Here is a 26,825-nt window from a genome sequence, read left to right as displayed (position 1 = left end):
GGGGGGTAAAGGTGGGAGGGGGGGCGAAATTCCTTACCCACCCCTTCAAAAAAAAAAAAAAAAAAAAAGGAAAAGACACCGAGGGGTTTTGGGAAGGGGAGGAGGGGGAGTCTGGGAGGGAGAGGAGGAGGAAGGAGGTGGGGGACGGACCCCAGCCGTGTGGGGGCCGTTCAGTTCTTGGGCTCTTCGCCAGCCTCGCCGCCGTCTTCGCCCGCGCACTCGGCTGTCCATAGCGTCAGGTTGTCCCTGAGCAGCTGCATGATGAGGGTGCTGTCCTTGTAGGAGTCTTCGCTGAGCGTGTGCAGGTCCCCCATGGCCTCGTCGAAGGTGGTCTTGGCCAGCGAGATGGCCTGCTCGGGGGCGTTGGCGATCTCGTAGTGGAAGACGGAGAAGTTGAGGGCCAACCCCAGGCGGATGGGGTTCGTGGGCTGCATCTCCTTTTTGCTGATGTCCATGGCCTCTTGGTACGCCTTCTGGGCGCTGTCGATCGTCTCCTTGCGGTCGTTGCCGGCGGCCACCTCGGCCAGGTATCGGAAATAGTCTCCCTTCATCTTCAGGTAGAACACTTTGCTCTCGGCGTCGCCTGCCTTCTTGATGAGGTGCTTCTCCAGCAAGCCCAGCACCACGTTGCAGACGCCCTTCAGCTCCTCTTCCACCTTCTCCCTGTATTCGTTCACCAGCTGCGCTTTGTCGTCGCCCTCCTCGGTTTTGTGCTCGATGCTGGAGATGACCCTCCAGGCCGAGCGCTGGCAGCCCACCACGTTCTTGTAGGCGACGGAGAGGAGGTTGCGCTCCTCGTTGGAGAGCTCGTCGCCGTGCTCCACCACCGCCTTCATGAAGTCCGCCATGTCCTCGTAGCGCTCGGCCTGCTCGGCCAGCTTGGCTTTCTGCACTTGGTGGTTTCTTGCCATGGCTGAAGGCGGACGGGCGCGGGACGAGACGTCGGGGCGAGGAGCGGGGCTGGGAGCCGTCGGAGCCTCTGCTGAGCTTCGCCGCCTCGATTCGCTTTTGGCTGAGCGTCGGAGCCCCGAGCGAGAGCGGGAGGAGTCAGCGAGGCTGAAGGAGCGGCCTCCTCCTCCTCTGCTTCCTCCCCGCTGAGCCCGCCCTTAAAAGCCAAATTGCCGTGAGTCATCGCGCCCCGAGGCAGAGGGGTGCTGGGGAAGGGGTGAGCGGGTGGCAGCCACCCTGCCTTTGCTCAGGGTGCCGGGAGGGAGAGGATGAGCTCAGGGAAGTCCTGGGGTCCTCGGAGAGCCCCCCCTGTGTCAAGGGGACACCCCAGGGGGACTCTGGATCCGTGGAGAACTCTGGGTCAACGGGAGATCCTGCATTAGTGGGAGACTGAACCAATGGGGGAGCTCGGATCAGTTGGGAACCCTGAACCAATGAAGGTCCCTGGATCAATGGGAGACCCCAAATAAATGGGTGACATGGAATCAATGGGGTCCCCAGATCAATGGGAGACTCTGAATCAATGGGGGACCCCAAATAAATGGGAGATCAGGAATCAATGGAGACCCCAGGTCAATGGGGGATCCTGAATCAATGGGGGAACCTGGATCAATGGGGGACCCCAAATAAATGGGAGACCTGGAATCAATGGAGACCCCAGATGACTGGGGGACCGTGGATCAATTGGGGACCCTTCCCCATCTGCCAGCAGTGCTCGGAACAGGGAGCAGTGGGGTTGTCACATTGGGGTGAAGCAGGAATGTGGCAGCACCTGGTGCTCCCTTCCCAAACACCCTTAGAGAAACAGCACGGGGTGGGCCTGGCTGTAAAAATGGTCTCCTCCCAAAAATCCTATCACTGTCATTTTTATATGATGATTAACTCGTTGGTAATTGCGAGGGCTTGAAGGGCAGGTATTTATTCCCACCGGTGGGGAAATCGAGGCAGGAGGAGCAGCACCTTGCCCAGCACTGCCACAGGGATCGGGGCCAGGATTGGGATCGGGGCATTCCCAACACCGCCGGCTCAGGGGAATTGCCCTGGCACTTGGAAGTACTCAGCACCAACCCCCTCCCAAAATGTTGGGGTGTCCCCAACCCCAGGGCAGCTCCACACCCACAAACCCCACTGGAGCCCCATTAAGGCTTCTCCAGCTCTCCCCCAGACCCATTGCCACGTCCCCCATCCTCTCCGTTCATCCCAGCAGGGCACGTTTCTCTCCCTTCACGCCGCACTGAAAAGAGTTTTTTTTTTTTTCAATTTTTTTTTTTTCATTCTCATTTTTATTTTACTTCTGCCCAGGAGCGCTGGCGGCCCCGATTAGGATCTGCGCTCAGCGTTGCGCTGCAGTTTCGCTCTCAGCCTGTTCCCACACGCCGGCACAGGGCAGGGTGCGGCGGGCAGGCAGCACGTGGGGATGGGGCCAAGGGCTCCACCAGCACTGTGCCAGCACCCTCGGCCCCATCCCTTCCGTTCTGTCCCTGCTGGGGTTGCTCAGGGCTGGGAGCTGCTGGCCCCAACTTTACGCGGTCCCACTCCCCGTCCAGCCAAGCGGTGGGGGGCTGTGGGGTTTGGGGCCCAAAGTGGAGCCCACGTGGGCACTGCCTGACCTCCCGGATGGAAGGGGCTGTGGTTTTGAACAGAATGCACTTCTGCCCCATCTCATCCCAACATGGTAGCACCCCCCCATCGGAGAGTATGGGGGCAGGTCCCCCCCCAGGGCGCAGCGTGGAGCTCGAGGGTTCGGGTGCTGCCAGAAGCACCGAGCTGCTGCCAAATGGTGGCAATGAGCTGAGCAGGAGCTGCAGAAATATTCTGCTCTACCGGTTTTGGTGCAAGTTAGGGGGGGAGGAGGAGGTGAAGGGACGAGCCCCAGCTCTGTGCCCTGCTGGCGGGGAGCATGGCCACCCATCACACTCAGAGCACCCACAGATGCCCCTAAACTCACACAGCTGCAGCAAGGGATGCGGGATGGAGCCCAGCACCACAGAGACAGACAGGAAACGGGAAAATCTTTATTTCATTACAAAAGTAAAAGGCAGAATCCTATCAGGCTTGAAGCCCTTTGCACAGGGGGAAGGGACCCATCCCCTCCATCAGAGCCCCATAGTGATGAACCGGGGGGTGGGGAGCTCATGAGGAGGGTGAGCGTTGACCATGCACCATCCTACAGGGCCAAGTGGGATGCAGTGGGCAACACGTGCTGGCTCAAACCCAACCCCCCCCCCCCCCCCCAGGAGGAGCCCCCAGGTAGGGCTGGGTGCTGGGAGCCCTGGCTCAGTTTATGGCCCTTCCCCATGGTGAGGGGGAGGCAGGAGGAACGCAATATTGCACTCGGGAGGGATGCTGTATGGCTTTTTGGCCCCTGCTGTGGGTGGGGGGGGCTCAGAAAGGCTTTGGCTTGCACATGGCTGCTCTCCCCCCTCTCCCCCAGCAGGAAGGGGGAAGGCACAGCTCTGCAGAGGCACAGGTGGTGCTGATGGCTGTCGTCATCGGGGAGGTTCGTGGGGTCCTGGCTTCCCCAGGGTGCTCCAAGAGGGGCAGAGGGGCTGCCGGCCTGCGGAGCTCCATGCTGCCCTGAGCACACTGCACAGCCCCAGGACCGGGGAAGGAGGAGAAAGAACTCACCTTGATGGTAGGCACATGGGAGGACAAATGTCACATTACACACAGGGAAACTGAGGCACGGAGAGTTGGAGATGAAGGGTGGAACCATAACGTGCTCCCAGTCCGGACAAACCACAAACACATCCCTGCACCATGCAGGGCACTACTGCAAACATCACGGGGCTGCTGTCCCCAGGCTGGGCTGACCCAGTCCAGCTCCATCTCACAGCACTCGGGGGAGGGGGGGGGAGAGGGGGGAAGCACCCTGCTGTGCTCACCCAGGCTGCAGGAAGGCGGTGGGAGCATGCAGGTATCAGCACAGCTGGAAGGTGATGGAGGGCTTCACAGGCAGAGCCGGACATGCAGTGGAGATGAGATGGGCTGAAGGAGAAAAAAGGAAATCCTTTCTTACCAGCCAGCCCCCAGAATGCAGGGCCAGGGGCAGAGGAGAGGGCACGTCTCATCAGGCTGTGCAGGAAACAGCGAAGTCCTGGCAGGCATCCTCCTGGGGAAGACACCAGAGTTACGCGCCGCAATGCCAGCGGGCACGGGGTGTGCGAGCTGTGATGGATGGAGTGCGGGGCCCAGAGGGAGCTCAGCTCCAAGCAGAGATGCATGAGCAGGGCGACACTTGGCCCTGCCCTGAGACCTGGGGGCAAACCCCCTCCCCCAGCTTCAACTTGGTGCTCAGTGCCCCCCACCCCCCTCGCAGCCCCATCCTGCAGGAGGGCGCCCAGGCGAGCCCTGTGACTAATGCACCATCCAACGTCAACATCCTCTTTTGTCTTAAAGGAATAAAATAATAATCCAAGCAATTAACTCTTTAAAAATATAATTTTATTACAACGAGTAATCAAGGAAACCGGTTTCAATAAGAACAGGAAGGAACCTGGGCCCCGCTGATGACCTGCACACGGCTCTGTTGGCCCCAGGTCCTCCTGCTCAGCCCTTGCTGGCAGGGACAAACCCCTGGAACAGCTGTACAGCAGCAGGGACAAAGGGGCACAGCAGCCTCTCCGGATGCCAAGGTGGCTTTTAGGCTTCCAGGCTGAAGCACGCAGCCCATGGGATGGCACGGAGCCACACTGCTCCCATTGCGCTCAGTGAGGGCCATCTGCTGGGATGCAGCAGAAATGGAGCAGCTGCCATGCTCTCACCTGGGCCCCTGGGGCCAGCTGGGCTTTCTGCAGAGGGGAAGGCAAGCTGGCAGCCCTCCATGTGGGCTGGCTCAGTCACCTGCTGCATACAGCACAGCTCTGGCTAACTCAGCAGGACAAGCTGCCCCCTGCCCCAGGCTGAAACCCCTGCCTGCAACTCCCAGGAAACCCAACCAGGCAGCTTGACACAAAGCCCTGCAAGGCTCCAGCCTGGTCCTAATATGCACAATGCTATCTACGTCCAATATAAAAACATTACATAGAAAAAAAAATCTACAAATTGTGCAAAATTATCCAGCAGCTTTTAGTAACACGATTCAAGTATTGCTAACAAGGCCTGTGAGTCTCCCTCTACTGCTCCTGTCAGCAACCTGCAGAGCTGGGAGCCCAACCCGGCTCAGCCACATCTCCATAGGCTGGGAACGATGCACCAAGGCACATAGGGATCACCCTGAGTTCTCTGCTGGCCCAAAACCCAAAACAAGAGCACGATGTGAGGCTGTCAGAGATCAGAACCCACTTGCTGCTCTCTATGTAACCACCTGGGACAGGCACAGCCCTTGGGAAGTCACCACTTTCCTGCAGCCTTCCATTCTCCTACAGGTCGGATGCAGTCGGGCTTCCCTGGCAAGTTAAGGATCCCAAATCTCACAGCTGGAGCTTCCCACAAGGAGAGCTGCAGGATGCTGTATGTGTTTCTTCTTCCTCACTATGAGGGTCCTCCTAACTTGTGCCCTTGCTGCAAAGCTTTGTCTTACTGCCACAGCCAACATGCCAAGATCTCCCCAGCATTGCCCCGGTGAGCGGACAGAATACAGAACCAGCAGCAGACAGGACGCCCAGCCGGCTCCCATGGCTGCACAACCACAACTCAGCAAGGCACAGCAGCTGCTGGAAAAGAAAAGCCACTCTGGCAGCAGGTCAAGCTGAATACCTGGCCGCTAAGACACAAAACCCCTCTGCATCGGCACGGAGGAGCAAGAAGCGTTCATGGATACAGCAGGGAGCTTCCACCTGCACCAGCCTTGCAGGCAAGGCTCAGCAGCACAGCTCCAAGCAGGATCCCTCTGCCAGCCCACACCCCATTCTCAGCTCCTCTCTGCCCCACGCAGGGCACGCAGCCACTCCCCGGAGTGATGCTCCAGGCTCAGGGCTCTCCCCAGACCCGTTTCGCTTCCCAGGTGCAGGAGGGATCCCTGCTTCCCTGGCAGCCCCAGGGTGCTGCATCAGTCAGAAGTCCAGGCAGGTCACATCACAGTGAAAGGAAGAAACAAAAAATAATAAATAAATAATAATAATTAAAAAAAAAGGCAACGTATGGCTCGACCGAGTCTTTGGCAGATCTGCATCACAAAGCTGTCCTGCCTGAGGCCAGGGAGATGGTGAGAAGGGAAGGTACTGCTGGAGATGGGTGCAGGCATGGCGGGCACTGGGCTACACCCCAGCACCACCTCCTACCATGCTGGTGTCAGGTTTGGCTCCAAAGGAAGGGATTTCGTTCTTTGGACTGGCCGGCGTCCCCACATCTGGCTGGATGAACCCTCTTCTGTCTATCAAACTGGAAAACAAAAGGGAAAAGACGCAAGGGGAGGAGGGTTAGGATGCAGGACATGGAGACCGGATGCACAGCCACTGAATCAAATCATTTTCAGTGATGGTTTCTGCAGACCCTCTGCTGGCCCGGGCTGTAAACCAACCCTGATCATAAAACCAAAACCTTCCTGACACGCAGACAGCTCTGTTGTAGAGATGCAGCTGATGACCCACAGGAGGTCTCCACAGCTCCCTGCCCACCACACAGCCAACAGAAAGGTTTGTGTTGCCACAGACCCAAGTGGGAGCTGCAGAAGGACTTTATAACAGGAATACAAATTAAATGTGGAAAGAATCTAGGTGAAATGTTGTTCTGCAGCCTCCCAACATGCAGCTCAGCTCCCTGAAACCACATTTAGCATTGCTGAATGGCAATGCTGCCATTTCAGTACCTCTGAGGCCAACAAAGAGCAGTGGGTAATGCAGGGAGCAATGCAGAGAGCAGGACGCAGAACGCAGAGCTGCACAGCAGGCAGCCTAACTCTGCCCCAGTGCACCCTCTGGTGACAGAGCAGCGAAAGCAGCTGCTTGCAGCTCCCCAGACAAACACTAACAGCTGTTCTGGAGAATCTGGTGGGATGCTGCCAAGCATTTCGGGTCATCTGAGCTCTCACCTGGGATGGAATGGTCCACACAGCACCGCACAGCAGTTTGTGAGGATACTTTTATGGCTGTAAGGATTGGCAAACTCTGAACCCCTCTTATTTGACCAGGACCCTTTGATCTGAAAAGAAAGGACACGATTAAGATAGGAAAGAGGTGATGGTAGGTAATGGCGCAATGGGGGGCTTGGTTCAAATCCTCGCTCAGGAGGTGGGAGGTTGGGCTTAATGCAAACCTCCTCCCTCTGTGTGATGAGCAGCAGGGCAGCATGACAGCAGTGTTCTGCTCCTGCCTCTGCCCAGGCTCAGCAACCAGAAGCTCCAGAGCCGTGTCCCCTCTATGCCGTGCACCATCAGTGCCACTGCCTGACCCTCACCCCTCTTTATTCTCTGCTAAGCTGAAAGCTCTTCAGAGCAGCGCTCTGCCTAACGGTCCCTCTCATGCACCAGAGGTTAAACAAGCAGTGAGGGGACTCCCAGCTCGTTCTGCAACAGGAGGAAGTAATCTCATGTCCCCACCCTCAGCAGCTGTCACAAGGACTCTGATTTTGAAAGTCAGGGCACGTTCAGCGTAGGCGCACGTAGGCGGGCAGATGTTGTACCCAGCCTTGGGCCCCTGGCTGCAGTGAACCATTTACCACCCTGTTTCCTCCTTCTGTTTTTACTCCCCCTCTGCAGATGCAGCACGTGTGGGCAGCACAGCTGGAGGAGCTTTGGGCTCACGGCTGGTGGGGCTGGGCTGTGACAGCCTGCTGCAGTCCAGCCAACCACTCTCAGCCAACAGAATGGGGAGGAGGAAGAAATGAAAGGAGGAGAAAAACAAACAAAAAAAAAGGATTCAAACCTGATGGGATGCAGTGCTGGAAGCTTCCAGCAAGGATGACAGGCACTTCTGATCAGAAGGGTGAATTTTGATTCCTTCTGAGGATCAGACAGATCCTGCTTTTCCATACAATCTGCCCTTCTCAGGGCACTCACTCAGCCCTTTGAGTCTGCACCACCCCAGCCTTTAAGGCACACCTCTTGAGAAGGCATCTGTGTATTTTTTGCTTATTAGACACGAGGAACTAATAGAGACAAAGGGACTTGCCCAGGGTCTCTCAGGAAACCTGTGGTTAGACAAGATGCTGAATTAAGATCACCCATGTCCCAAGCTAACACCCAAACCTCAGGGGCCTGCTTTCCTTTTTTTAACCTCAGAACTCCTCATTTTAAGCAAACCCATACACAGAAAGGAAAAAAGCCCACACATGTGACCCTGCTGACATTTCAGAGTGCTGCCTCCCAACCTGACACCAACGCTGTCCTCCCACCACGCTGCTGTTTGCTGTTGTTCCCTTGCTCAGCTCTCCAAACCGGGAGCACAGCTGCCTCCTTGTCAGTGGATTATGGCAGAATACCTCACCCAGATCCTGCACCATGGCCAGGGAGTCCTGGGAGCCTCACCTCTGCTGAGAGAGCAGGAGGGCTGGCAGCCCCTCAGCAGATTTTGGGGTGAAAAGATGAGGGTTTGGCTACTCACGTCTTCGTTCGTGGTCAGGTTCGAGGCAACTAAGTAAGTGTGAAAACCTGAGAGGCCCAAAATAGACCAGACTGAGAAAAAACAAATCACCAGCTCCAGCACAGTGAAACAAAAGTCAAGGAATTCTCAGGGAAAAAAGTCATCTACACAAGCTGTTTTGGGGAGGCACTCACAGTTAAGACCACACCGACTGGGCCATGAAAGCACCCCAGCTACCTCTCCATCCCCATGCCATTCTGCAGCCATCCACCAATGCACGACTTTCTCCAGATGTTCCTCATCCTTCAGAGCCTTGCAAGCTGGGAATCAAGTTTGCTACCCAGCCTTAGTTCCTGGCAATGAACTACAAGTGGGAGTAAAGATGAAACCAAACTGGTGATGCCATCAGTCTGCGAGCATCGGATACCTGCCTGCCCCAACCTGGCACCTGGGGTCTGATTAAACCATGGGAAGTGCATCAGGCCACCCCTACAAAGAGCCAGCTTCCCTTCTCTGTTACACAATTAATTGTTGCTGCACCAGTGCTCAATTGTCCAAGCAGTTGTTGGCACCAAAAGGATATCTTGCAGGTGTTGTCTTCAGAGTGGTGAGGAATCCATCTCTCTGAGAGCCTGCAAGGCAAATGGGACAAGGAACCACGTTCCAGCAGGCAGCCTCACACCTCCAGGCAATGCTTCACTCCCCAGCACACAGCCACCCCCCGCAGGCCAGAGGGATCAGCCTGGCTGCCCAAAAACACCTGCAGGCTGCAACTGTGCAGAGATGTCCTTGAGCAAGTGCAGGTCCAGGAGATTTAGAGCTGAAGGAGAGGTCACCTCCCCTGCAGGGCCAACTGAAGACACACTTAAAGCCCACCCATTTGGGATAGCACAAAATGCATTTGCTCTGGAGGGGGACAACTCTGTCACCAGCTCTCAAGGTTTCTCTGCAGAGAGGAGAGGAGCGAGTCAGGGCTTCCCCACAACATGAACCCCCACTTATTTGGGATACCTGCACTGGGAAGCCAGGCTCAAACCCACACAACAACCTCGTGCTGCCCCAGGGCCCCGAGCTGCTTGTCTCCTAAAGCAAGGTGTGCTGCTGCTGCTGGCAGCCGGACTTACGCAGAGTGAGGTGGGTGACGACACAGGCGAAGATGAAGGCTGTCAGGAAGGAGAGGGAGAGGATGAAGGCGTAGAAGTAGCGGTAGTTGCGCTTCCCCACGCAGTTGCCCACCCAGGGGCAGTGGTGATCAAACCTCTCTGGAACACAGGAAAACAGTGAGGCTGCTGCTGCCCTCCACACACTGCTGAGCCTCTGACAACCGGCTGAGAACCGAGCTCGCACTGACTGTGCCGAGATCAGCAGCTCTCAGCAGAGCATCATTGCTGAGAAGCTTGAAGCAAGCCCTGCAGCCTGTTCAGAGACCCCTTCTTAAACATCGTTTAAGGTCAAAACTTTCCTATCACCATGCACTGCAAGCTTGCAAGCCCTGTGACCGGTAACATCTCCCATTACTAAAACTGAAAGAGAGCAGGGAAAGCATGGCAGTTTCTCCAGCACCCAGCAGCACTGGGTGTGTACCCACAGCATTGCTGCTCTCCCTCTGTGTGTCTGTTCCCTTTGCAGGAAATAATATACAAAGTTATGAAAATACGGCTCCACAATCCAAGAAACTGCCTGGGAACCCAGGGCAGGTACAGCATGCCTGGAAGCACTCCCAGCTTCTAATGAAAGGGCTGGATTGCAGACTGAAGCACTGCTGTAACCCTGCTGCAGGGGACATCAGCACAAACAAAACTCTGACACAAAGTCAGTGCATGCCTGCTCACCCAGACTGTACCTCCCCAAATGCTGTCCTGCCTGTGGCTGCTTTCCAGGCAGCAGATCCAATGCAAGAAGGAGCCCCAGCCACCCACAGCTATCCCCAGACACGAAACACATGAGAGCTCCCAAACTTAATCAGAGCCATGGGGTTCTGCTGCTCCATCTGCCCCAGTGAAGTGCAGTGTGTGGCTGCAGGGCCCCACGGGGGACTACCAGGAGCCTCACTCAAGGAGCAAAGCCTCTGCTCGTGCCACTGAGCCCTGTGCTGCTGCTCTGCCCACTCACACTGCTCCCTGCACGGGGCCTGGCTGCATGGAGCCTTGGGGGCTTTTCTTGTCCTCTTTCCCTCCTGCCCCACTGCAGCCAGAGGGCACAGAGTGAATGCATAGATGAGCTACACCAAAACCTGCAGCAGTTTCTGTACCACCCAGAGGCCAGAGACAGCTTGGAGCCTGCTGCAAACATTATGCTTGGTGAAGCCTTAACAGAATCACAGAATCACAGAACGGCCAGGGTTGGAAGGGACCTCGAGGATGATGAATCTCCAAGCCCCTGCCACACACAGGGCCACCAACCTCCACATTCAATACCAGCCCAGGCTGCCCAGGGCCCCATCCAAGCTGGCCTTGAACACCTCCAGGGACAGATGAGGCATCACAGCCTCTCTGGGCAGCTGTTCCAGTAAAACCACACATCATGGAACACCCCCCTCCAAAGCAGGGGAAAGAGACACAGAGCACTGGACATGCTGAGCCCTCAACCCGAGCCACTTCTATTTAAATGAGAAGAGGCCAGACCTCTTGCTATTCACCTTATAACCCCTTGTGAAAAGAAAAAGCAGTCTGCTCAGGAACCTAAGCCACCCCTACACCCATGGGATGCAAACTGCTGCTTTCGGGACTCACCGACGCAGTTGTCGCAGACGCTGCAGTGAGAGGTGCGGGGGGGACGGAACATTTTGCAGGTGTAGCAGTATTTGAGCTTCACCACGTACTTATTGATGACCACTTCCATCGTGCGGGCTGGCAGGCGGTACGTGGAGGTCCCCATGGCATCTGCAAGGGAGAGGAGGGACGGTCAGAGCAGTGCAGGGGACACTTGACCACCCCAGGACCCAGCTGACACCCCACGGGACCCCAATCCGCTGCCAGGCACGACGAGGCATTGGCACATCCCCATCACAGAGCAGCACAGCAAGCACGTCTCAGGTGCTCCAAGGAAGATTTCATTGACCCCTGCACATCAGTGGCACGAAGGGTTCCTTACCCTCGTGGGTGAAACTGAGGATTTGCAGAGGTGCTGTGCGTTTCACCTGTGCGTTGTGCGCTTGGAGCTGGCAGCTAGAAACTGATTATCAGCTCAGTAAAATTGGGAGCTGGAAAAACTCTGTGCCATGTCTGCGATTTTGGGTTATTTGTTTGTCTCAGCCACTCCTGAAAGAGCACCTTTCCCACTCCTGGGGAAGGCTTTGAAAATAGAGATGTAACAGAGCAAGGTAAGAGGAAAATAAATGGATTATATTACCAGCAACAGCTGGTGCAGCAGGCAGCATCTGCAGCCAGATTACTGCTGTCAGCACTTATAAATAGAAACACAGATAACCACTCTGAGAAGATTTTCAAGCCAGTTTTTTTAGTCAAGTACAGAATTATCGCCTTGCAGCTGCCCTCAGTGGGCAGATGGGAAATGCTCCATGTCAGCTCTGCTAAAGCATTTCTTACTGAAGGTCAGGGTGCACACACCTTCCTGGCACTGCAGCACAGCAGGCAATGGCACTGATGCAGTGAAAAGCAAAGAGCTGGGGGCTGAGCCCATCACATCATTTGTGTCCAGGTCTGGAGCCCCAAGTACAACAAGGACAGAGAGCTGTTGGAGAGGGTCCAGAGCAGCCACAAAGATGATCAGGGGACTGGAGCACCTCCCCTACAAAGACAGGCTGGGGGAGCTGGGCTTGTCCAGCATGGAGAAAAGAAGGCTGTGGGGTGACCTCATTGCAGCCTGCAGTACCTAAAGGGAGCCTAAAACAGGAGGGGAATCAACTCTTTGAAATCATTGATAACTGCAGGACAAGGGGAAATGGTTTGAAGTTGAGGGAGGGGAGATGGAGGTTGGATGTCAGGGGGAAGTTCTTTGCTATGAGAGTGGTGAGGTGCTGGAACAGCTGCCCAGAGAGGCTGTGATGCCCCGTCCATCCCTGGAGGTGTTCAAGGCCAGGTTGGATGGGGCCCTGGGCAGCCTGGTATTAAATGGGGAGGTATTAAATGGGCTGGTATTAAATGGGGAGGCTTGTGGCCCTACATGTGGCAGGGGGTTGGAGATTCGTGATCCTTGAGGTCCCTTCCAACCCTGGCCATTCACCTCGTCCTCCTTGCAGGGCTCAGGCTGCTCAGCCCAGCCCTCAGTATCTGCAGGATGCTTACACAGAGGTTTGTCTTGGTTTACCACAAGCAGCTCTGAAACCCACTAAAGCCTCCAGGAGGGCCGGTTCCACTTGGAGTGAGCGCACAGGTTAAGGGCTCCATTCCTTCTCACACTGGCGTTCCAAAGCATCCCAGCACTGGATATCCCCCCCCCCTGCACTTCTGGCTGAGTGCTTCCAGCTTACAAATCCACAGTGCCTTTACTACACCCCGAGTGTGGATTCCACCCCCCAGACCCATCCTGCTCTCTCATCTCCTGCTGCGCAGCCCCTCCACCTTCCCAGTGCTGACCTGAGCAAGGAGTGGCAGCTCAGTTCCATCACAGCAAAATTCCTGCTGCGGGGTGACCCCACCAACACCAGCAGGAGGGAGGGCAGCGAGAGATGGGACCATGCATCAGAACAGACCACCCTCACTCACACTGAGATGAAATGACTGAGGGACCACTCTCTGTGCAGCAACAACCTCCATCTCAGCACCAGTTTTAGCTCAGTCGCGGCTGTCCCGTGAAAACAGAAAAGAGGATCTCATCCCTACTTGTTTTTAGAAACATTTCCTTGATCCAGGAACCCTACTCAGGAGATTCTGCCTGTCAAGTTCTCCCCTCAAATCCCAGCTGATGTGGGGATAAGCACATCATCTAGGGAAGCTTTTTATCTTCCAAGCGTGCCTCTTGCTTTTGGCAGCTTTCTAAAGGCTGCTTGGTTAATCCTCATCAGCTTTCAGTCTTGTCAGAGCCTCTGCACTACAGCCACGTCACAGAAGGGCAGAGGGGAGGAACTCAGGTAGCACAGAACCGTCTCTTCCAAGAGAGGGAAAATAAACCAAGGTCTGTAGGCTCGGCTGGAAATCAAATCTCCAGAAATCCCAGCCCCAGATCTGAACTACGGCACAGACGATGAACGCTCTGCCTGTCTGCCTCCACGAGTGCAGCAGTGTGACTCTGAATGGGGACTTTGTGCACCCCCAGCTGCAGCACAGCCGCTGACAGCACCACGTTCAGGATGCTGATGTCGTGAGCTCTCCTTCATCTCAGCTCTGTACAGAGCCACAGCCTGGCTTGCTGCTGTGCTACAGGCACAGGGCTTTGCCTGGGAAAGCAATGGGACAAAGCAGAAAGGAAAGCTCTAAGCAGACAGCGTGCAGAAGCACCCGCAGCAGAGGGCCCAGCTGTCTCACCGATGCGTTTCTCCAGGTCTGCAGCCTCACTGGGGGTGGCTCTGGGCAGGATCCCGGGGTCCCTGCAGCTCGTCTGGAGGAGGCAGCTGATGACGAAGAAGAAGAGGACAGCTGCGATGATGGGGATGGCCAGGGTCAGGTGACGGGCGAGGAAGGGGCAGCTGTGAAATGACCAAAAAAACCCCAAACTCACATATATAAGCACTGTTACCACCCATACCTTCAGAACCAGCTATCGTTTATTACACAGCATACTACAAATTACCGCGGGGAGGGGGTTGGGCTGAAGCAGAGACCTCTAACACAGCAGGAGCCAGCACAGATCACGACCCGTAACACAAATCCTGCAGTACCGGAGCTGTGCGGGGCAGCCCCGTGTTCTCCAGCACCAAGGCAGCACCAGGAGCCAGCCGCTCAACGCAACCTCTGCCCTCCTCAATCGCAGCATCGCCAAACCGCAGGATATCCCCACTACGAAAGGACCCACGGGGGTCACCGAGCCCGACCCCCCTCTCCCCCGCAGCCCGGGTTAAGCAGGGATGAAACACGGCACGAGCTTTGCCCAAAGCGGAGAGGGAAAGGAGCGCTCGTTTTCCTCCGCTTCGGGAGGGCTCAGCACCGAGCTCGGCTGCCCGGCACCGCGCATCCCCCGAACAACCGGCACGGAAAGGACTCCGAGCTCAGCGCTGCCTCCTCCTCCTCTTTTTCCTCCTCCGGGTCCCGGCAGCTCACGCGCAGAACGGGAAGGACGGACGCGATGTCTCGCACCGCACAGCGGGACGCGAAGCGGCGCTGGGGGCTGCGCGGACTCACTCGAAAGCGAAGAACAGAGCGCTGGTGGCCAGGATGAGACCGAGCGTGAGGGCGAAGACTCCGCTGTGCCCCGCCAGCATCAACCGGCCGCCGCAATAGAAGCGGTTGCGGCCCGGGAACACCTCCCATTTCCGTCGGGGCCGCCGGTTCTCGCCTGGACGCTCCGGTACAACGGGCGGCGGGGAAACGGCGGGGCCCGGAGCGGCGGCACCGGGCGGGATCTGCCGGTACTCGCAGTCCTTCATGGCGCCGCCCGGAGCCCGCAGCGCCCGGCCCGGCCCCGCCCCGCATTGCAGCGCCCCCTGCCGGCCGCCGTGGGAGCGGGGTGTGACCGGAGAGCGGTGCTGCGGGGCGGCACGGCTCAGCACGGGGGGGTCGGGGGAGTCGTTGCACAGAATCACAGAAAGGCCCGGGTTGGAAGGGACCTCGAGGATCACGGAACTCCAACCCCCCGCCACACGCAGGGCCACCAACCTTCATATTTCATAGCAGCCCAGGCTGCCCAGGGCCCCATCCAACCTGGCCTTGAACACCTCCAGGGATGGACGGGGCATCACAGCCTCTCTGGGCAGCTGTTCCAGCACCTCACCACTCTCATAGCAAAGAACTTCCCCCTGACATCCAACCTCCATCTTCCCTCCCTCAACTTCAAACCATTTCCCCTTGTCCTGCGGTTATCAGTGATTTCAAAGAGTTGATTCCCCTCCTGTTTTAGGCTCCCTTTAGGTACTGCAGGCTGCAATGAGGTCACCCCGCAGCCTTCTTTTCTCCAGGCTGGACAAGCCCAGCTCCCCCAGCCTGTCTTTGTAGGGGAGGTGCTCCAGTCCCCTGATCATCTTTGTGGCTCCTCTGGACCCTCTCCAGCACCTCTCTGTCCTTGTTGTGTACTGGGGGCTCCAAACCTGGACACAGCACTGCAGATGGGGCCTCACAAAAGCAGAGTAGAGGGAGGACAATCACCTCCCTGCCCCTGCTGGCCACCCCTCTTCTGATGGAGCCCAGGATGCCATTTGCTTTCTGAGCTGCAATGCACACTGCTGGCTCATGTTCAGCTTTTCATCCATCAGGACCCCCAGGTCCTTCACTGCAGGGCTGCTCTCAAGGACCACTCCTTCCAGTCTGTGTGGATGCCTGGGATTCCCCTGACCCAAGTGCAGAACCTTGCACTTTGCTGTGTTGAACCTCATCAGTTTCACCCAGGCTCACCTTTCAAGCCTGTTGTGGCCTCATGTGATTGCAAAGAGGAGCCCTAACGGGAAGCAGCAGCTGTGAGCAGGGCCAGCAGCTCGCTGCCATGCGTTTCCCCTTCTGTGGTAAGGAGGGCAGCTGTTTCTGCTAATTGCATTTGAGAGTTTCGGTCCAGTGGCTCCTTTTGTGAACATAGGGTTTGAGTTTCTTCCCTCCACGAGATGGGAATCTTTCTTTATCATCTTCTGCATAACAGTGGGAGGCAGACAAAACTCTGCCTGCCTGCCAGGAGCTGCTGCTCTTCCACCTCATCTCCTGCAGTGCCAATGGGAAGGTGGGAGGAGGCGAAAAGCCAGGATAACACCCTAGAAAAGTAAGGAGACACTGGGGAACAACCCCATGGGTACAGCCCTGGTGCTGCTTAGGAAGAGGTGTCCACTGCTACAGCTCTGTGCTGAGCAGCTCCTTTTGTTATAATGAATCTGTGAGCACCCATAAAGCACAGGATGCTGTTCAAAGGAAGTGTCTTTGGAAGGTGAAGGTGTACATTTACATCAGCTGTCCATTCCAGGACAGAGCCATGCTCTTCAGCTACGTGTATCATCTGCACTCAATCACTACCTAAAGGAAATTCTGTATTACAACACATGTCAGGTAGCAGAGTGCAGCAGGAGAAAGGCAAGAAAGATTCCTCCATGCTGAAGTGTCTTTTTAGCTGTTACAAAAACAAAGAAATAGCTCTCCAGGTTCACACTGCGTTTCTCAAATGTTTATTTCAGTGCAGATAAGATAACTAATGCAACTGCATATTTGAAAGACAGAAGGAAATGTGTTCCAACAGCTTGTTGTATGGGTGCTGTTTGTTTTTCTGTAATTACTCTGCTCATATTCTCCAATGTTATGTTAATGAAGTGGCACAAATGTATGCACACACACCTGATAGTTCTGAACTGCTCTCCTGCATCCTCCTTTACGTTACAAAAAAACACACCTTTGTTTATTAAGACAGAAACATTACAAAATGAAACTCCAGGAAGTCAAAACTTTGCCAAGAACCCCAATAACCAGGAAGTCAAAGCCCCAACAAATCTGACCTTTTCACTGTGGGGGATCACTGCCAATTAAGCTCCTTGTGTTTCTAGTTGTTATCACAACACCCACACCTACGAAGTTGATAAAATCATAGGATGGCCTGGGTTGAAAAGGCCCACAGAGCTCATCCAGCTCCAACCCCTGCTGTGTGCAGGTCACCAACCAGCAGCCCAGGCTGCCCAGAGCCACATCCAGCCTGGCCTTGAATGCCTGCAGGGATGGGGATCCACAGCCTCCTGGGCAACCTGTTCCAGTGCCTCACCACCCTCTGGGTGAAAAAACTTCCTCCTATATCCAACCTAAACCTACAATATCTGACTGCTTTGGCTTTCAGCTCTCCACTACTGCTGGCACGAAGCAGTGAGTTAATATACTAAACCAGACTGCCACAGAGGACAGCAGCACAAGCAGCTGTGACTCCTTCAGTCAGTCCCACCCTCACCTTGCTGCAGGTGGCACCAGCTAACGAGCCAAGTTTTAACTCAGTAATGACAAACCAGGCCAGTGCTTCTGCTTAAGGTTTATCAATCCCAAAGAAAATACGTGGAGGCAAGTTAATATCCATCAGTTTAATAGAGAGGCACTCACCTTGGTAGGGGCAGCTGGCCAGCAGAGTGCCCACACCACCCCTCAGTGCTGTATTTATGACAGCAGGAGACAAGAAAGCAGCATTCACAGAAAGCAGGCAGACCTGGTTACAGCTGCAGAGCAGTTGCTCACAAACAAGTTTCTTCTTGCTATGCACAGAAGGAAGAGGCAGTGTGTGTGTTCCCAAGCTGCCACAAGTTCTTTCTCGTGGGCCAGTCACCTGTTTGGGCCTTGAGCTGTGTTTATCCACGTGTGATCTGAAATGCAAACTTACCAGGCAAACACACACGATACAAAGGTTGTCTGGGATCAGTGCTACCTGTAGACTTTCCCCCTTTCATTTTCACATGTTGCAACAGATCCTGAAAGAGAGAGAAAAAGTGAACAAATGTTGACATCTTTCCATTCCCCCAGGTGGTTCTGGATGGTGCCCTGTCAGTCTCACTTAACCCCTGCTCTCTTCCCAGCCCTCAGCTGCACCTTACGCCTCCATGTTGAGCAGCAGAGGATGCCAAAGGGAGCGGGCCAGTGACTTAACAATTAAGCCCAACAGATGGCTGGAAGCCTGCAGTGTTTTTCCGAGGTGCAGGACACGCACACCTCACTTCCAACACCATCTGTCACCCACCTTGATGGTGGGAAGTCGAGTCCTAAGATGGCTGCAGTTGCTTGTGACACGGGCTACAGATAACAGATATTTGTAAGCCTGCAGAAATCACCAGCACAATTCCTCTCTGAAAAAAGAAAGTTTCTTTTCAGATCACTCAAACTCTGTCTGTACAGGTTGAAGCTGCATAGGCAAATATGATACTTCAGATGCCATTAAAGGAATCACACGAGAAGGAGGGATTTTGTACTCCATGAAAATAAAACTGGGAGCAGAGCATGAGAATAATGCATGAAATGAAGATATTTATTCTGGAAAATGATTCATGATTGCCTTTAGTTGGCAGATCATGAGCTTGTGGAGGCACCTGTGACAAACTACTCCAGAAGAGATTTTCACTTATCTGAGTGTTGCTTTTTTTTCCCATTGAGAACTGTACTGTATCTCTGGGCAAACCACCTCTTTCTTTCATCTCTCTCTGCAACCAGTGGCTGTGTTTCCCTCTTCTAACTCCCAAAGGGCAGTACTTCAATCACTGTGTGCACTGAGTCTTCTTTCCATTGGTCTAAAATTCATTAAATTATTCATGTCTCCTGGTTTGAGAAACATTCAAACTGTGGGCATCAAACAGCAACCAAGCATCCAAGTAACAGCAGGGAACTTACCAAGATACTCAAAGCTTTTTACCTCTCCTTTCACCATTCTCCAAAGTCTGCCTTTGGTTCTCCTTCTCCAGTGATGCCTTCCCATTTGTCAGCCATGAGGGGATGACAATCACAGTTCAACTCAGCACCCACCTCAAAAGAAAAAAACAAAGCTTCACTGTTAGCTGGCACAGCAGCAAAGAAGACGACAGTGATCACATTCACACCTACCTTCACAATCACCTGCTTCCACAGCAAGTCAAAATAACAAGAAGATCCATTATTTATGAGCTACAGAATTCTTCCAGAACTGAAGGGATTCACTGAATCCTGACAATTCAGAAATATTTTCTTTAGGAAATTCACTGTTTTAGGTCTTGGTCATATGGTCCTTTCCCATGAAGGAAAGTATGCAATTAACACACTCCATAGGAAGGTGTGCATGTTGGTGCTGGGAATGTCCCTGTTTTTACTACTTTTATGCTGCCATGCATTCTTATATTTATTTATTATTTCTTTAAATACATTTTCTTTGCATTTCTGAGAGCTCTCAAAATAAAGAAGGAAATGCCTCAATGAAAAACGCTGCGCTGAAGCCTACACTGAATGATCACATATTTGCATGACAATGAATACACAGTGAAGGTGGTTTGTACACCAGATTACCCATCCCTGTTGCTGCACTCATTGTACTACTGATACAAATTCGTGATCTCTGGTAGGGCCTGGACATTGGGTACCAATGTGGAAAGATAAATCTGAATGGGGAAGTGGAAAGGATCATAAAATGCCCTGCTTTGTTAAGTGGCACGTGGAACCAACATGGGACTTGAAATCCTTGGTTAAGAAAGCAAAATGGAGTGGCATTGTATGTAACGTGGAGTTGTGGTTGTGTGGACACTTTCCTTAGCCTCAAGTGGGACCACAGTGACCACATTGGAAGGAATCTGGCCAGGAAAGTACAAGACAGCACTACTTTTGTTGGGCTGGAGAGTGTCATCAGCAGATGTATTTCTCTCCCATGTGACAGAGATGCCCATCCCTCTAAACACAAACTCCACCTGTCTGAAAAACCTTGATTTGAGTGGAGGAAAAAGCTTCGTCCATGTGTACAAATGGAGTATTACACAAAGCAGAAAGTTAAGGACAGGATCGAGTCAAAGTTTAGAGGCACATCCCCTGCAGACAGATGTGCAGACGGACCTTGCTCCTCACCTTTCTCCATATTTGCTAGCTCAAGGAAATATTTCATGTTGGCTGGGACATACCACGTAACCAGAGTCATTCTCAAGGAAATTCGGCTCTATGGGGTTAATGGGGGCAATGAGAGAACTGGGCAGCAGTGGGGGAACTGGGGACACTTGGGGTGATGGAGGCAATGGGGTTAACAGGGGGAAACTGGAATCAGTGGGGGCTACGTGGGGTAACAGGAAGGAGAAACTGGGAACAGTGTGGAGAAACTGGCGATAATGGGGGCACTGGGGGAGAACTGGGAGATCACGTGGGCCTCAACCCGGGGAGAGAAGCCGTCGTGACGTCATCGCTGCCCCCTCCCCCCCCCCGTCCCTTCTCATCCTCGCCCCCTGGTGCCCCGCTGTCACTTCGAGATCATCGCAACAGGACGGTAGTGATGACGTCATCGTCCTGCGCCGCACCGCCCCCTTAGCAACGTCCCCCTCCGTTAGGCCCCGGGGGCGGACCCACAGCGCAGAGCCGCCCCTGGCGGAGGGCAGGGCCTTCCCTTTGCCCCCCCCATTCCCCCGGCCCCGTTAACCCCGCGTTTCTCCCTCGGGGTTCTCAGTTCCCGGCTATGGCTCTGTGGGTGCTGCTGCTCCTCGCGGTGCTCCCCGTGACGCCCTCCGCCTCTCCCCGCTGCGCCCCGCAGTGCCCCCCTGGCACTTACCCGCACCCCCCGGGCCGAACACGGCAGCGCTGCGGTCCCCCGAAGGGCCGCTCGGAGCCCGTCCGGTGCCGAGGTGCGAAATAGGTTGCGGGAGGTCAACTTCCGGTTGGGGGTCGGAAGTGGCGGGCGAATTCCGGGCTAGGCAGGAAGTGAGTGCACTTCCAATAGGGGCCGGGTAGGAAACTGATGAAAAAATGATTTTCCTGCGTTTGGGGTTCCCCGCAATTGGGCATTTCCACAGGGGTCCGCCGGAAATAGGGTCCGAGGGGGAAACAGAACCCCGGGGCCGTTTTGCTGTGGGGTTCACTGCCGCCCCTCACCCCCCGCAGCGCTCCGTTGCCCCGCGCCGCTCTCTTTCCCTCACGGCACCGTGGAGCCGCGCTTTCCCGCGTACCCCTCCGGCAGCGTCCTCCGCTTCTCGTGCGACGACGGCTTCGTGCTGCGAGGGGCCGCGGAACTGCGCTGCAGAACCGGGGGTGTCTGGAGCGACGCCCCTCCCGTGTGCGACGACGGCGGTGAGTGAGAGAAGCCCTAAAACCCATCGAAAGGGCCCGAAATCCCTCCAAAAGGCCCCCAAGCCTCCAGGAAATGCCCCAAAATTATTTTGCGGAGCCAAAATATCCCTGGGAGACCTCAAGATCCCTCGAAGAGACCCCAGAAATCTTCAACAAGGCACCCAAATCCCTCAAGGTCTTTAAAATTGTCTTAAATGCCCCAAAATTCTTGGGAGCTCCCCAAATCCCTGTATACACCCCAATATACTTGTGAGGAGGGACAGAATCTTCTATAGATAGTTCCAAATGCTTCTGGTGTGAGGGCAAAATCCCTCACATAAAAGCCCCCACATCCTTCTGGGGGTGGCAAAATCCCCACAGAGTTCCCGAAGTTCTTCTGAAGAGGGGGTGAAATATATCTGTGGGATGGGGCAAATACCTCAAAAGCCCTAAAATCCTTCATAAGGGCCCCAAAATCCTTTCCAGAAGGGGATGTTAAGAGTGTGGGCAGAGCCCTTATCATCACCCCCAAATCTCTCAATGACGCTCCAAAAAACCTCGGGAGGAGGGGGGGGAGGAGGGGTAGGAAGGGTGTAAAGTTCCTCTTACAGACCCCAGAATTCCTCATAGAGTCCCCAAAATTCTTCAGGAGGATGGGGGGGACGACAGGGGTTGGAGGGTCTTTATAGGGCTGAGGGGGGGTAAGGAACATGAGTCTGGGGGATTGGGGGGGCTGGTGGGGGGAGTCTTCATGGGATGGATAGGTGGGTTGCTTGGGAGGGACTCAGTGGTCCCTGTGGGGCTGAGGGGAAAGGAAAAAATATCTGGGGGGTTATGGGGTCCTCGGGGTTTGTCAAGAGACCCTAAGGGCCTGGGAGGGAGGGGAGATAGGAGTTAGATGGGGGGATTCCTATGGGGTTGGGGAGTCTCTGTGGGGTTGGGGGTCATCCCTCTGAGCTGTGTGGGTCCCTTGGGGAGGGGGCTAAAGGCTACCTCCACTGATTCTCCCCCTAGAAGGTGACTGTCCCCCCCCTGCGACACCAGCGGGGGGGGTGACAACAGGTGGGGGACGGCACCATGGAGCCGAGGTTCGGGTGCACTGTGGGGCAGGGCTGCAGCTTCTGGGACCTTCCCGGCGCCACTGCATGGAGACTGGGAGGTGGTCCGGGCCTGAACCCACCTGCCGCCGTGAGTGGCACTGTGTCCCCATGTCCCCAGGTCCTCATATGTCCCATATATCCATGTCCCCAAATACCGCCGTGTCCCCCAAAATCCCCATGTCCTGTATCCCCATGTGCCATATTCCCATGTCCCTAAATATCCTCATATTGTTCCCTTTTTCCTGTGTTCCAGATACCCACGTTCCTAAGTCCCCAAATGTCTGCATGTCCCCAAGCGTCTCCACATCCCCATAATGTTCCCAAATGTCCTCATATTGTCTCCACGTTCCCACTTCCCCAAAATGTCACAATTTCCCACATCCCCAAATGTCCCCACAGACCCCTACTCCTTCGACCTCCCTGAGGACATCAGCAGTGGCCTTGGCTCTTCCTTTGCCTCCATCCTGGAGCTGGCGGGTGCCCACGCTGACAATGGTGAGCTGGGGGACGCTGTGGTGACACCACGGTGACATCATCACAATGACCTCACGGTGACACTGTGGTGACAGACATGTCCCTGGGACGCCGCATTGTACTGAGCCGCAATGAGTCCCTCCATGTCTACGTGCTTCTGGATGCTTCTGGCAGCGTCCAACAGGACAACTTTGAGCTCTTCCGGCAGAGCGCGGTGGCCATCGTGGATAGGGTGCGAGGGGACAGCAGGGTGGGACCATGGGGAGACCACAGGGGATGGGGAGGGGATATGGGGTGGGACCATGGGGAGAAGAGGTGGGACCATAGGGGGATCATGGAGAGATGAGGAGATGGGGTGAGACCACGGGATGAGGGTAAGACCACAGGGACCAATGATGGGATGAGATGAGACCCCGAGGAGATGGAATATGACCAAGGGGTAGGTCCTACAGGTTAGAGGTCTGGAATGGGTGCCCTGAGCTGTCCTCATCCCCCTGCTGCCCCACAGCTCAGCAGCTTCGAGGTGCCCCTCAGGTTTGCCATCGTCTCCTTCGCCACCCACACGCATGTCATCATCTCCACCATCGAAGACGACGCTTCCGATGCTGACGAAGTCATCGCGCGCTTGGAGGCCATGAACTTTGGTGGTACGTCCCCAAAGTGGGCGACCCCAAAGTTGGGAGCGCACTGGGGACACAGTGACATGGTGTTGTCCCCTCAGTGCACAGGAACGCAACGGGGACCAACATGCATGGGGCGCTGTTGGAGGTCTACCACATGATCCTCTTCCAAAAGGAGCGGTCAACGCGTGACGGCCAACCCAACGCGTGGAGGAACACGCGGCATGTCGTCATCCTGCTGACAGATGGTGGGGACAATGAGGGGACAGTGCTTGGGTGGGTGCTGTGGGGCTGGGCTGAGCTCCATCTGCTGCCCCTTAGGGAGGTTCAACGTTGGCGGACATCCCCGGGATGCGGTGGCCAAGATTGAGGATGTGCTGGAGATCAGAGAGGACCGCGAGGAGTACCTGGGTGGGTGTGTGGGGACACCAGCGGGGAAATGGGGACACTAAGGTTGGCTTTGTGGATCTCTGAAGTGGATTTGAGGATCTCAGTTGGGGTTTGAGAACACCTGAGGTAGAACTGGGCACCTCAAAGGTGATTTGGGGGAACCTCAGAGCTAGACTGGGGACATCCGCGGGGCCATGTGGACACCAATGAGGATATGGATGGGGGAGTGGGGACATCAAGGTAGGGTTTGGGGACCTTGGGAGTGGCTTTGGAGAGCTGAGGAATAGGGTTGAGGTGTCCTCAGTGATTCTGGGGACCTGAGTTGGGCTTTGGGCATCTGGAGGCCATCCTGTCTCCACATCCCTGCCCCCAGTGTCCCTTTGCCCTGGCCACTATTTGCTGTTGCACCAGCAGTGGGGTCAATACCCTGGTTTACTGCTATCTCCAGGGCCAGTGCCCCATCCTGGGTCACCAACCTTCGATTTGGTGCCTCTAACCCCGTACTCATGATCACACCCTGTGACAGATGGCCCAAACCCCATTCTGGGGGCCCTTAACCCTGTTGCAGTGCCCTGAACCCTGTTCTAGATGCCCCAAGCCCTGCTCTACGTGCTCCAATTTTCATGTGAGACATCCAGACCCCACTTCTGAGGCCTTCAGCCACATTCATTGCACTCAATCCCAACTCAGGTTCTCCAAACCCCACTCCAGGTGTCCCCTGCCCCCTTTCTCATCCCCTGACCTCTCACCCTCAGACATCTATGCTTTCGGGGTGGGGACCCTGGAGGTGGACATGGCCGAGCTGGAGGCAGTGGCCTCGCACCGCCGGGATGAGCGCCATGCCTTCAAGCTGGCAGATGCGTCGGCACTGCGCCAGGCACTGGAGGGGGCTCTGACTGCCACTGCCATCGGGGATCTCTGCGGTGTCATCATCCCTGCTGGCACTGCCCGACCACCGTGGCATGTTGTACTGAGGGTGGGCACTGGGGAGGATCTGTTCGGGTTGGAGATGATCCACTAGGGGCAATTGAAGATGGAGGGGAACGCTTTGGGTACCATCTTGGATGAGGGATCCTTTGGGGAATGTTGGGGGTCAAAGGAATATTTATTGGGGATTCATTGAGGATGGATGAAGGAACCATTGGGGACTGAGGGATCCAGTGAGGATGGGGGGAATTTATTGGGGAACGACTGGGGTTGGGAGGATCCACTACGGATCGTTGGGATCCCTTAGGGCTTGGGGGGAAGTCATGAAGGATCATTGGGGGTGGAGGAGTCCGTTGGGGATGGGAGGACCCAGTGGGGACAGGGGATTCCAATGCAGACCCCGTGTTCTTGCATCCCCTTCCCCATTACTTTCCCAGACTGGAGTGCAGCAGCGTTGTGCAGGGACCCTTCTGGGAGGCCGCTGGGTGCTGACAGCTGCCCACTGCTTCCTGGGGGGTGAAAGCCCCCACGACTGGAGCGCCGAGCTGGGTAAGGCCCCAAAAGTGGGGACTCCCTCATCCTGATCCCACAGCCCCCCCCAGCCCACTGGGATCCCAAAATCCAGGACCTCTCCACCCCCATTGGGACTCCCCCCGATTCCCATTTTTGGGGGTCTGCAGCAGGGGGTCAGGAGGTTTCCATCCGGGGGTGGAACCTCCATGAGGACTTTGATATCCGGGGGAGGGCGGCACGGGGGGTCCCTGAATTCTACGACTATGATGTGGCCCTGGTGGAGCTGGAGAAGGAGGTGGGAGACACAGGGGTCCCCAGGTGAGTGGGACAGTGGGGCTGGGGGGGGCAGGTTGATATTGAGGGTTTCTGACCCCCCTAAGAAATCTAATTCCCCCCCCAAAAAAGGCGCATCTGCATACCCTGCACTGAGGATGCAAACAGAGCTCTGAGAATGGCACCAGGGACCACATGCCAGAAGCAAGGTGGGGCACCCAACATCATCCCCACCTTCCTGTATCTCCGTTCCCACACTCCTCATATTGCCAAATGTCACAGTGCCTCACATCCCTGTGTCTGTATCCCCCCACTATTGTCTCCCTATCCCTACATCCCCATTTCCCCATCTCTACATCGTCCCCAAAAGTCTTCATTTTGTTCCAATATCCCCAAATTTCACAATGTCCCATATCTCTTTGTCACCATCCCCATGTCCCCAGCCCCCCCATACATCCCCATATTATCCCTATGTCCCCAAATGTCCTCCAGAGGTGGAGCTGTTGGGCCACACTCGTGTCCCCGCCGAGTTTGTGTCACTGGAGGGCAAGAGGTTGAGCGTCAGGATCAAGGAGCAGGAGGAGGTGTGGGGCTGCCCCAAGGCGCAGCTCTACCCCATAGTGGGCCCCAAACACCCTCCACAACAAGGAAGGGTCCAAGGAGGGCTCTGCCCCACAGCAGGATCCTGCCCCATAGCGTGGCTCTGCCCCACAGCGTGCCTCCTGCCTGATGGGTGCAGTGCAGCCTGGGATGCCCCATGCTAATGCCTCTGTGAAGGATGTGGTGACAGAACGGTTCCTGTGCAGTGGGCAGGAGAGCAGCAGTGAGCAGGAGGATGCAGCCTGCAAAGGTGTGTGTGAGGGCCCCAAATATCCCCATCGCCACACTCCCATGCCCCCATATTGTTCCCATGTCACTGTACTGTCCCCATATCCCCATACCCCAATGTCCCCAAACGTTCCCAGGTGAATCTGGAGGTTCCCTCTTTGTGGAACGCCGCCACCGTTTCCTCCAGGTGAGTGCTATGGGGGGGGGCCTGAAATCCCCCCCCCTCACTGCCCCCCACCTCCCCCCACCCACCCATTTGGGGCTCCCCAATCTCCCCCTCCCTGCAGGTGGGGGTCCTGAGCTGGGGCACCTTCAATCCATGCTACAGGGGGGGCCGCAATGCCGAGGGGGGGCTGCTCCGTGCCTCAGCCCCCCCTGGCCACCACCCCAGGGATTTCGCCATCAGCCTCTTCCGCATCCAGCCCTGGTTAAGGCGACACCTGGGGGGGGTCCTGCGCTTCACCCCCCTGTGACTCCCCCCAAAGGTCCTCGCCATTGGACTCCTATAGGAGCTCAATTGGACCCTCCTACCCCAGA

The 26,825-nt window shown here is 55.6% G+C and overlaps 3 protein-coding genes and 1 long non-coding RNA gene across 11 annotated transcripts; 1 reads left to right on the top strand and 3 right to left on the bottom strand.

The window, feature by feature from the left end:
- Window positions 1-170: 170 nt before the first annotated feature.
- Window positions 171-911, bottom strand: SFN (stratifin). The gene has a single exon (XM_042834641.1). The coding sequence runs from the start codon at window positions 909-911 to the stop codon at window positions 171-173; it is 741 nt and encodes a 246-aa protein (XP_042690575.1).
- A 2,038-nt stretch (window positions 912-2,949) lies between these two features.
- ZDHHC18 (zinc finger DHHC-type palmitoyltransferase 18) lies at window positions 2,950-14,892 on the bottom strand. Of its 6 annotated transcripts, none has more exons than XR_006171427.1 (10): window positions 14,648-14,892; window positions 13,835-13,995; window positions 11,141-11,290; window positions 9,533-9,670; window positions 8,992-9,040; window positions 8,430-8,532; window positions 6,920-7,029; window positions 6,171-6,270; window positions 3,834-3,936; window positions 2,950-3,721 (listed from the first exon to the last, which is right to left on the bottom strand). XR_006171427.1 is itself a non-coding variant. In XM_042834615.1 (9 exons), the coding sequence occupies exons 1-9, from the start codon at window positions 14,890-14,892 to the stop codon at window positions 3,898-3,900; spliced, it is 1,095 nt and encodes a 364-aa protein (XP_042690549.1). In that variant the 3' UTR covers window positions 2,950-3,897. The 6 variants fall into 6 exon arrangements, 2 of the variants coding, with proteins under 2 accessions (XP_042690549.1, XP_042690548.1); XR_006171428.1 differs by having other exon boundaries at window positions 2,950-3,718; XR_006171429.1 differs by having other exon boundaries at window positions 2,950-3,701.
- A 2,589-nt stretch (window positions 14,893-17,481) lies between these two features.
- On the bottom strand, window positions 17,482-21,023 carry LOC122168931. The gene is made up of 2 exons (XR_006171431.1): window positions 20,670-21,023; window positions 17,482-18,919 (listed from the first exon to the last, which is right to left on the bottom strand). It is a non-coding gene; the product is annotated as an uncharacterized LOC122168931 (long non-coding RNA).
- C2 (complement C2) lies at window positions 20,562-26,817 on the top strand. Of its 3 annotated transcripts, XM_042834612.1 has the most exons (16): window positions 20,562-20,742; window positions 20,999-21,184; window positions 22,178-22,351; window positions 22,663-22,758; window positions 22,833-22,969; window positions 23,246-23,384; window positions 23,459-23,605; window positions 23,679-23,768; window positions 24,503-24,723; window positions 25,112-25,223; window positions 25,355-25,505; window positions 25,593-25,669; window positions 25,953-26,044; window positions 26,175-26,310; window positions 26,426-26,475; window positions 26,576-26,817. In XM_042834612.1, the coding sequence occupies exons 1-16, from the start codon at window positions 20,577-20,579 to the stop codon at window positions 26,759-26,761; spliced, it is 2,160 nt and encodes a 719-aa protein (XP_042690546.1). In that variant the 5' UTR covers window positions 20,562-20,576; the 3' UTR covers window positions 26,762-26,817. The 3 variants fall into 3 exon arrangements, with proteins under 3 accessions (XP_042690546.1, XP_042690547.1, XP_042690545.1); XM_042834611.1 differs by lacking the exon at window positions 20,562-20,742 and having other exon boundaries at window positions 20,849-21,359; XM_042834613.1 differs by lacking the exons at window positions 20,562-20,742; window positions 25,953-26,044; window positions 26,426-26,475; window positions 26,576-26,817 and having other exon boundaries at window positions 20,798-21,359.
- The last annotated feature ends 8 nt before the right edge of the window (window positions 26,818-26,825 follow it).

The sequence above is a fragment of the Centrocercus urophasianus genome, unplaced genomic scaffold (assembly GCF_019232065.1).
Source record: "Centrocercus urophasianus isolate 14NV4802_14NV808 unplaced genomic scaffold, USGS_Curo_1.0 seq_48, whole genome shotgun sequence".
NCBI lineage: Eukaryota > Metazoa > Chordata > Aves > Galliformes > Phasianidae > Centrocercus > Centrocercus urophasianus.
This window is presented reverse-complemented; position numbering and strand designations above follow the sequence as displayed.